Below are 11458 nucleotides of genomic sequence, written 5' to 3' on the forward strand. Positions count from 1 at the left end.
CAATTTTTATAAATTAACTATCACTTTTTTATGAAGAAAATAGGTGTTTGTTGACATATATATTTTAGAAATATCATTGTATAAAAAAAAAAACATAATTTCATTTTTAATAAAAATCATACTAATGTTTTTTACATTTTATTGTAAAAAATAATCAAAATTATCTATTATGAGTAATAAGTATTCAGAAAAATCAAATTTTATTGCGTTGACGTTTTTGGTAAATAAGATTTAGTTATTATAATTATAGGCGATAGAAATAATTTTTTCCTACAAAAAATAACTCACTTAACTATTAATTTAAGAATTTGGTGTACCAATACACTCAAATGGTTGGGTGTACCATAGAATTTGCCTTTCAACAATCCTCCACAATTTATTTTAAAGTTTTAGGTGTTCCCATAAGCGTGAGAAATCAGTGCATAAGCACTCGTGATTTTTGGATTATGAACTAGTACATAGAGCAAATGAAATTTGACCCACTAGAATGTCGGTGAGATTATAACCTCTATGAACCTCATTCCGTATGTGAATCAATGATCCCATCACTCACATTGATCTCTCGTCCAAAGTTTGTTCAACGCGGTGTGGTGCATTTTGGCCTTGCACCTATGCCTGAATTTCATGGGTAGCACTAGAAAGTTTGCCCAAACTTTCATAGAGGCGACCTCATCTCCAACATTCATATCTATATATCAAGTGTACACCACAGTCAAACACACCACTCAAATATATGAGCTATAGATTTATTAAAAGTATAAACTCAACCTCAAACAATGCAGTATACATTATCCTACACCATAGGGATGAACTCTCATAAAATAATATGGATAGTGTCTCATCAAAATGACAAGCGACTTGTTCTTACCCATATGAACATAGCGTTGCTAATTTTCACAATCTATGTTGTGTTACCATCACTCTCAATTTTTTTTGGACATAATCCATCCCCCTTCGATGTATATATATTTTCCATTGTACAACTGCATCACAAATAATACATTGACCAAGACGTCTATCAGTCACTATCCCATAAATTATCAAATCGTCATTCATGATATATTATATATTATCATAACTGTGTGTTTGAGTGAAATATATATGGTGCACCGTAAGGTAAAGTGTACTTAAGTGCTTGGTTTGCTGACCACACAAGTGATTCTATAAATAGAACGTGATGAAGCATTACTGACTTTTGTTAAAGTGCTTAACCTAACTAACAAAAGTTGTGAAACCCTAGCCGCCGCTCCTTAAACCTTGTTCTCTCTTAATCTCCGTTGGAATTGGCTAGTACTGTTATCAGAGAAGTTCTTTTCGTGTGGACTAAGTAGAGGCATCGCTACGTAGCTCACATGAATCCATAAAATGTTTAAGTTTGTGTTTGATTTGTGATTGATGATTTAATCAAGATCTGTTTCAATGAGATTTATTCCGCTAAGATGATTAAAATTTTAAAAAAACCCTCTTGAAATCCCTTCACCAGCTGCAAGAATCATAGTCTTAGAGGTAGGGAATGTGATTCACCAAAAAGAGTATAGGAATCGGAAAGCAAACAGATCAATAGTGTTGATTAAATTGCAATAAGTTTTGATTGAGAAAACAAAAAAGACTTTGCAATTGATGGCATAATTCATTCGTAAAAATTGGGAGGAGAAAGAAGGAGTAATTTGTTTATAAAAAAAGTCGTAGGATCATTTTTTTTTCGATACAAAAGTTGTAGGATCATATTCATTGATGCAATCGGCGGTGAGTTTACGGAGAAAGATGGAGTAAAACATCCTCACCATAATATTAATAATAATTAATTAAGGCTATTCATTAATATTAAGATAAATAGTTATGATTTGGAGTAACTTTAAAAAGTTACTTTTAGACACTGTGGGCTTGGAGTATGACAAGGAGACCTTCTTTTCATTAGGAGTTTATGTTTAGGTCAATGCTCTGGTTCTGTAACATCAAGGAATAAGGATTTAAATTATTTTTAAAACTTTAATGTTTAGATTCTTGATTTTTAAAATTAGTTGATTTCTTGAGATGATATTATTAAACTTTGAAATTAATTTCGCTACACTATTTTCATATGAATTGACGTGTCTTTAATGTTGAGAATGTGTGACATCCTTGCATGATTAAATGTTATTTGTATTTTTAATTTAGAATATACTTTTGGTGTTAGGGTGTTACAAAACACACAATCAAGATACTTTCAATGTTCAATCACACATGAAAGAGTGTTTCAATGCACAAACACAAGCAAGAGACTTCTAAAATCTGACCTAATCAAATAAAAGATTGTTTGGTTTTACACTTTATATATAATCAGAGGTGTATTACAATAAGGTTTAGATTTGACTTATGACTTAAGAATTTCTAAGATATAAAGTTTGTAAGAAATTCTATGTGTTTAGTGTGCTATAGATTTGGACAGAGTAAGGAAAATGTTGAGAGAGTTATATTTCTTCAAGCCTTCAGTATTTAGAGGGAAATCTAAGAGACGTTGAAGAGGTGTCAACACATAAATTTGAGTCCTTCAGAAGGTTGAAAGGTCCTTGAAATTCTTTTGCTTCAAAAGAAGTCATCTGTTTCATTCTCTTTGTCCTTAAAGTTCTTTGTTGTTTCTGCGCGTAGTTAAAAGTAGAGAAACTATACTATCAGAGTCTGATAGTGACCTTCCACTAGAAGACGACAAAACAAGTTAGAGGATTCTGATTTTGATGTGGCCTTGAGAGTCTGAAACTTCAGAAGCTTCACTTCTTCAGAGTCTGAATCCTTAAGATGCTTGTACTCTTTAGAGTCTGTTCCATTAACCTAATAACTGTTGCCTTAGGTTTTTGTAAAATTTGTTTATATATATAGAACCCTTTTAACAAATTGACGAGAATTAAGAGAGTTAGTTGTAAAAATAAAAAGGGACAAAAAAAATCTCAAAAGGTTATTATAATTAGGGGCAGATATATCATATTTAACAAAATAAATTTAGTTCCCTTAAACAATAAATAAAACATAATGTTAAACTATAAGGAAAATAATATGGAAAATAAAATGAATTTTTTATAATGAATGGTTTACCAAATAATTTTTTTATAACATTTTAGTAAAAATAAAATAAATTTTATAAATCTACCAAAATAAAATAAAATAATAAATTTTATAAAATTAACTAAACACATTATTTTGGTTGACCACATTAATACCACCTAAAATTTAATTTCGTTGACCAGATTAATATTTTGTTTATTTAACATAAAAAAAGATTAAAAAAATCATCAACAAGTCATATTAATGTTGGATGGAAGAAAATCAAAATCCAGTAAAGCACGACAAAAAAAATGGATTCTGGCTCCATAATCATCTATCTCCTCCTTGTTTCTTTTGTTTCTCCTATTTACTCTTTCAAAACAAGTAGCTATCAATTAGAGAATCAAACTTTTCAAATAGAGAAGTTTCACAAGTTGAAAAAGACCATAAAAAACCGTCTTCAACAGATTAACAAGCCTCCTATTAAGACAATTCAGGTATTTTGAAATAAATCTCAAAACTTTTGTAGTTTAATTTTAAGGGTAACTTAAATTCTTTGTTTCTCCTATTTACTCTTTATAGTATTGGAATATAACGTGTTTTATGTAATTTTTGTGTATTTTTTTTTCCAGAGTTCTGATGGTGACATAGTAGATTGTGTTTCTGTTAAAAGGGAAGAAACCAATGGTATATTATATTTAGGAAAACCTGAACTAACATATATTTTTTTTTTCTTTTTTCTTCAAAAAAAAAAATATTTTTTTTCTTTTCAAATTAGTCATTTATTATATTTAAAAATATTTACATTGTTGATCCAACTTTTGTTATAAAATTGTGTATGTGATGATTAAATGATATACTATAAACAATATATTAGCTCTTAGCCTTGGTATTCAGATCATTTTGTCCATTCCGGGTTCAGTTTGGTTAGATACGCTCCCGATAGAGTTACATCTTGATTTCTTTCGTGATAGAGTTGGTTTGTCTAACTATAAGTTCCCTTAGCTCTTTGCAGGTTGCTGTTTCTTTTCTTTTCCCCTTTTTTCGTTTGGAGGGTTTTGGCCTAGTCCCCCCTCTTTTTGTATATATTTTTTTCTTTTTTTTAATAAAGTTTCAGAATTTAGCGGCGTAGGATGGAAGTTTATCTGGATGCCAACTTAATTGGGATGTTGGTGTTGCCTCTTGATGTCTGTCCTCTCTCCTTGTCTAGAAAAAAATATATTACCTCTTAGAACCAAAATTAAACCCTCATATTGACAATAACGTATACAATATCATATTCTTAGATAAAAATTAAGTTTAATTGCACTTTTGGATCCCTATCTTTCCAAAAGTTGCGGTTATGTACCCCTAACTAATTTAAATACAAAACAGCCCCCTATGTTTTGATTCTTTGGCAGTTTTGGACCCCCAAGGCAAAAAAAAAAAAAAAAATGGACTGGGGTCAACAATGGACTGGGGGTCCAAAACTGCCAAAGAATCAAAACATAGGGGGCTGTTTTGTATTTAAATTAGTTAGGGGTCCATAACCGCAACTTTTAAAAAGATAGAGGTCCAAAAGTGCAATTAAGCCTAAAAATTAAAATGGGTCACGATAATTTTGTTGGATTACATATTGTAACAAACACTATGATGTAATTTTGATAACAAATTAAATGAAGTTTTTAGTCCAACATTATTCTCATTTTTAAATATAAATTAAAGGACTAACATGACACAAAAAATTATGTTTCCGACTTTATATTAATCAAGTTAAATGAACTCTATTGTAATTCTGCTTATTTTTTAATTTTTTCTTAACCACATTATTTAATATTTAGAAATATTATTTTGAAGTTAATTAAGTTATTACCTTTCGAATTTATAATTGGGTATTTTTCATGCATATATTCATACAGGGTCATCCAAAAAGACCACAAGGGTATAACTAAATGGGTAATTTCAGTGATAATCATCAAGTTTGGAGCTTATATGGTGAATCATGTCCCGAAGAATCAATTCCAATTGGAAGAACAAAAGAGCAAGACATATTAAGAGCCGGCTCTATTAGCAAATTTGGAAGAAAATTAAATCAAATTAAAATGGACAGCAATACCATTGAACATGAGGTATGCAATCACAAAAATCGTACATATATACATACATATATATCCAACGTAGCAATTTCGATTTCATTTATTTAAATCTTTGCTCTGACTATTTTTATCTTCTAAAACAAGAAACTTAACCACAAACCAATATTAGATTTAATTGTTCTCCAAATTAAACCTTATGATATTGTTGAAAATGAAATAATGCAGCATTCAATAGGGTATGTGACTGGGAATTACAAAGGAGCAAAGGCTGACATAAATGTGTGGGTCCCCAATGTGGAGATCGAAGGAGAATTCAGCTTGGCTCAAATATGGATTTTATCTGATCCATTTGGAGATGACCGTAACACCATTGAAGCTGGTTGGCAGGCATGCTAAATATTATTCTCATTAGTTAATCCATTCATTTCCATAACTTTTTTTTGGTTAAATTATTATTTTTTAAAATATTTCAAATTTCGTTTTTAATTTCTCTAAAAGATTTCTGCAAGTTTTAATCCCACAAATATTTTATGTCACGATTTTGTGTCTCTGTTTTTAAGCAAAATCACGTGTATCATTTACGATTTTGAATTATTTTTCACAGTCATGTGTAGTACATTATATTCCTTTTATTTTATATGTCGGGGTAATGTTCTTTGCATTACTCTTGTTTAAAAAAAATAAAAGATAGTTAGAATTAAAGTCAACACTTTTATTGATGTCATAATTTTGTATTTTAGCAAATCAAGCTAAACTCAAGTATAATATTTATATATGCAGGTCTTCCCACAACTCTATGGAGACAACCGCCCTAGATTGTTTATTTACTGGACGGTAAGTAAATTGATTGAACAAAGATCAGGTGAAAAAGTATACTAGCACTATGTTCTTGTACAATATTATATATTATTTGTGGGAAATGCTAACCGGTGTTCCCGGAGCATTGATTAAGGATATAAAAAAAGAAATTATATAGTAGTTAATGCATTAAATTTGTGTAATTAATTTATAATAAAATCAAAAATAGGTTCCTTTTATGATAATAATTTCCTTTTATAGGATGCTTAACCAGTGTCCCGGGAACACCGGTTAGCATGACCCATACTTTGTATGTAATATGCACATTAACAAAAAAAATAATGATAACTAATCACTTAAAAACAATAATAACTAGTTCAATTGAGTAAGTAAATGATTAATTAACAACAAAAGTTATATTTTCTAAATAAATTAACCATAATTTTTAACATGAATTGATTAGTTCATCTACTCAATTAAATTAACTATATTTTTACACGTGATTTACCAAGTGTTGTTAGTATTTAAAAAATTGGTGTTGTTGTACAAAAGAAAAATGATTATGATTATAATTAATTGCAGGCTGATGGATATAAAAATACTGGGTGCTACAATTTACTATGTCCAGGGTTTGTTCAAACTAACAAAAATGTTGTAATTGGAGGTACAATTACTCCAACTTCTACATATAATGGAGGACAATTTGAAATTACCTTACTGATCTGGAAGGATCAAGACAATGGGAACTGGTGGTTTGGATATGGAACTGAAATAGTTGGGTATTGGCCATCCTCTTTATTCACACAGTTCAATGATAATGCACATGCAATTCAGTTTGGTGGAGAAATAGTGAATTCAAAATCAAAAGGGTCTCATACTTCCACCCAAATGGGTAGTGGACATTTTGCTGAGGAGAATTATGGAAAAGCTGCATATTTTAAGTATTTGCAAGTTGTGAAATCTGATAACTCCTTCCATCCATTGTCAGAAGATCCCAAGTATATAGCAAATAAACCAAATTGTTATAATATAAAAGGAGGGAGTAGTAAAGACTGGGGAAAATACTTTTTCTATGGTGGACCTGGCAGGAATGAGAATTGTCCTTGAGTTATTATTATTTATTATATAGAAAATCTTTCAAAAAATAATAATATAGAATTAAAATAATCAAAATCTCTTTTGCGTTTTTATTTATTCAGGTGACTTATTCTTATGTTATCCATTGGTGATACTATTACCAATTGGACTCTTTGTAATTGTGTAAAGAGAATCACTTATTTTATAATTCTAATCAGTCCTCCCATATTTCTTTCATGGAGAATGCTACAGTGCTACAAAAATATTGGTTAAACAAATATCACAATTAAGGTATAATATTTTACGGGTTTTGATTTCAGTTTTTTTTTTTTTGGCATTTTCAATTTCTTTTTTGGTTTTTCAGTATAGTTTTATTTTTGTTTCAAACTTTTAACTATGATTTATTGACCCATAACCTTTTAACTCTACTTGGATATTGGAATATTTTCTTACCAGATAAAATTACAAAAATTATGCATGTAGGCAAGGGAATCACATGTTTTTAGAATGCCAACGCCAGTACAATTCTACAATAGTTGTGTTAAGACATTGATATATGTGGCACTCAAATATGTAGAGCAGAATCAAAGCAGCAAATCAACTGGGACGTAATCACCGGATAGTTTGGAGGATTATGCACTGGCTGTTCACAATGGGATTGGAGCTTCAATCACCAAAAAATTAAAGATGACTTTATAGTCAAGATTGACTAGCTGAATGAGAGGCCATATCCTAATTAGGATTCAACTTGCTAAATGAAAGATTAATTAACTTGATTATCATGATTATAATCATATTTTGTTTGATGTTATGTTTAAATTAGTTTATTTTATGAATTGTAATGATTTACAAACTTCTTATATGATTAAGGTACTTTGGAGCAGGTAGTTTTGATTATTTTAACTAAACAAATGTTCTATTTTCTTTTTAAGTTACTTTCATATATATATCAAATGACTAATACCTCAAATTCGTCCTTGAATTTTGAAAAATCGGTCAATTTCGTCCCTGAATTTTTCGAAATATCAAATTAGTCCCTGAATTTACAAAATGTCAATCAAATTAGTCCCTCCATTAAGTTGGTCTGTTAACGGAGGTGACGTGTCACGTTAACCTCTGACAAAGCTTACCACGTCAGATGCCACGCAAGCAAGGACCAAACTGATTGATTTACACAAAATTTCGAAGGACGAAATTGATGGATTTACACAAAATTTCCAAGGGTCAAATTGATGGATTTTCAGAAAATTGGCAACGGCTCTTTCCCTTCTTTGTGAGTAACGGCTCTTTCTCCACTTCCTCATTAAGGGCTATTTCTTCCCCAAATATATAAATTTGGAACCCTAATGTTATAATTCTTTACATAAAGTTCAAAATCCCCAATGTGGAAGATGTGGATTAATGGGACATAACTCAAGAAGTTGTGCAAAGCAAGGTGTGGCTAGGAGACCAAAGAATTGGATTGACACTGAGCCTGAAGAACAAGTACAAAGTAATGTGGCAAGTGTGGAAACTGTTGTTGAGAATGTTGCTACTGAGGTGCAACAAGAGGATGTTGTTAGAGTTCCAAATCCAAATTACGGGCCATCCGCTTCTACTCAACCCCAATACATGGAGTTTATCCCAACTCTAGGATTTCTAAAACAGTGATGCATGTTTTAATTATGCTTTTGAACTAGTTTATTAATGCTTTTTTGACTATGTACTGTTGTTTTTTTGGCTATGTAATGACTTATTAACATCGAATATTGACTTATGATATAATGCAAATGTTTGTCTTTTTATAATCAAAGTGTTTGTCTTTTACTTTTTACTTTGTTCAGCAAATGTATGCACAAATGATCAAATTGATTTCTGTTATGATAATTCAAGGACCAATTTGATGGTATTTTCACTAATTTGAGGATCGAAATGACGGATATGAATATAATTCAAGGACCAATGTGATTGAATTTTTTTGACAGAAAGGTTTGATTCATTCATTGACAACCTCTTTTCATTACAACATTACATGGACTTGACACAATACAATAGCATTTTAAATAACTCAACCAAACAAAATACTCCTATCAATAACTTAATCAACCTAAGCTTACTTCCTACACAATCAACTTTATCCACCAACCTTGCCCTTCAAACCTCTTCTCTGCCCCTATCATTTGGCTTCTCGATCAACCTTGCATTTCTTCCATGACCAGCACCATTGTTTTTAAAATAGCCTAATTCTTCAGCTTCATCAACCCACACAAAAAAATTACAATTTTCACAATCATCCTATACAATCAAAAGACAAAATCAGTATAATTTAAACAAAACATTCATACATCAAATAACCATTGTTAAACAAACCTTATGCAGAGGGCAAGCATAGAAAAGCCTTCCTGGGTTACTAAGAGTGTTTGCTCTTCTTGCAACACATATTCTAGGACACCAACATTGAAGCTCTCTCACATCATCATTGTACATAGAGCTTGAAGATGAATACCGGTTGTTGTAGTTGTTTTTGCCCATTCGCGCACCACCCATCAATTCTAAACACTGAATCTACAAGGCAGACCACTTGATTTATGAATTTCGAATTTAATCAAAAAAATTAGGGTTCTAAGTTTTTTGAATTGGGGAAGAAATTTTACATGAATTCATGGAAGAAATTTTGGGGATTTTGAACTCTATGTAAGGAATTATAACATTAGGGTTCCAAATTTATATATTTGGAGAAGAAATAACCCTTAATGAGGAAGTGGAGAAAGAGCCGTTACTCACAAAGAAGAGAAAGAGCTGTTGCCAATTTTCTGAAAATCCATCAATTTGGTCCTTGGAAATTTTGTGTAAATCCATCAATTTCGTCCTTCGAAATTTTGTGTAAATCAATCAGTTTGGTCCCTGCTTGCGTGACATCTGACGTGGTAAGCTTTGTCAGAGGTTAACGTGACACGTCACCTCCGTTAACAGACCAACTTAACGGAGGGACTAATTTGATTGATATTTTGTAAATTCAGGGACTAATTTGATATTTCGAAAAATTTAGGGACGAAATTGGCCGATTTTTCAAAATTCAAGGACGAATTTGAGGTATTAGTCTATATCAAATGGTGGTATATTTAGGAGGGTTATTAATTGTTTAACTCTAAATTAAAACAGGCTTGCATATAGTGATAAGCACTACCAGAAATTCTCTATTTCCCTGCGGATTTTCATGCGGAAAACAATCCGCAGCAATACCTGAGGATTTTGCTGCTGATATCGTGAGTACCTTACAATGTTTCCTGCGGATACAGATACCAGAGGAAAATCCGCAGGTAAAGTTTATTTTGCTGAGGATTTTCTTGCGGATCTATTCACGAATATTATTTCAACGTTTCCATTGGAAATTCCGCAGGTATTACTGCGGATTTTACTGCGGTTTTCATATGGTCTTTCCTGGGTTTGTTTAGTTTGTTTTTTTATTTTTTCATTGAATTTTAAATTTTTAAATTTTAGATATGGAATATGTAATTATAGATTTAATCCCTGTTTTCAGATGACATGGATTCAGATTACCATTGATAGGTTACTACTCATCCTACTCTCACGTGTTTGGCTGAACCATGTGTGACCGATCCTCTTTATAAATATTTCCTCTTTGCTATTTTAGGAACTGCTTTCTTGGTTACTTTTTTTTTATCATGGTTTAAATCTTTTTGATGTCTACATCATACTTAAAACTGATTTCATGAATAAATAAATGTTGGTTTCTCGAGGGAAATCGGTTATGTCAAGTCTGATTGTTTATTTTATCTACATTGGCAGTGGCAGCATTTGTGGCTAAGTTTATGAGCGTCTACAATTGATTTTCCTCAGTAAATAAATAATGAAAGTAACACTTATTGTATACAATGATTATTTTATTGTCTGTTTAATGATTCTAAGCTGTCTTTATTTTACTTCTTTCTGATAATCGATCTTTCTGGAACTACATGTTAACATTAGTATAATTATGACCTCTTTTAGAGAAGGGTTGATGTCCTATAAACAATTCATTCAGGAGCTTGAGGATGATATGCTACCAACTGAAGCAGAACATAGGTAAGTTGTGGAAAATAATCTTTTGCACTATGTCTGAGAGTTCGAGTTATGTAAGAAATTTTCATATCTTCATTGACAAATGACTTCTGATTGATTTTTCTAGGTATCAACAATACAAATCAGAGTATATTTCTACACAAAAAAGAGCTTATTTCAATGCTCATAAGGATGAGGAGTGATACATATCTTTATATTCTCTATTCTCTAACAATCTGTAGTTTTCAATCTTTAAATGTTTACTGTCAAACTATGAATTGCCGTATTTTTGGATGTCCACACAATCTGATGTTGAATTCCGTTTCTCGTTTTGCTTTTTATATAGGTTGAAAGATAAATATCATCCAACAAATTTGCTTACAGTCATTGAAAGGTAATTATTACTTTTTTTATTTCAATTTTAGAGTTCTATTGAAAAGCATAACGTA

At 31.0% G+C, this 11458-nt stretch overlaps 1 protein-coding gene across 1 annotated transcript; it reads left to right on the forward strand.

Annotated features, from left to right (window-relative positions):
- The first annotated feature begins 3329 nt into the window (after nucleotides 1-3329).
- On the forward strand, nucleotides 3330-6998 carry LOC25501461 (uncharacterized). The gene is made up of 7 exons (XM_013590699.3): nucleotides 3330-3515; nucleotides 3651-3705; nucleotides 3896-3944; nucleotides 4964-5126; nucleotides 5319-5480; nucleotides 5874-5927; nucleotides 6474-6998. Exons 1-7 carry the CDS (start codon nucleotides 3330-3332, stop codon nucleotides 6996-6998), a joined length of 1194 nt encoding a protein of 397 aa, XP_013446153.3.
- The last annotated feature ends 4460 nt before the right edge of the window (nucleotides 6999-11458 follow it).

Source organism: Medicago truncatula, chromosome 8, assembly GCF_003473485.1.
Source record: "Medicago truncatula cultivar Jemalong A17 chromosome 8, MtrunA17r5.0-ANR, whole genome shotgun sequence".
NCBI lineage: Eukaryota > Viridiplantae > Streptophyta > Magnoliopsida > Fabales > Fabaceae > Medicago > Medicago truncatula.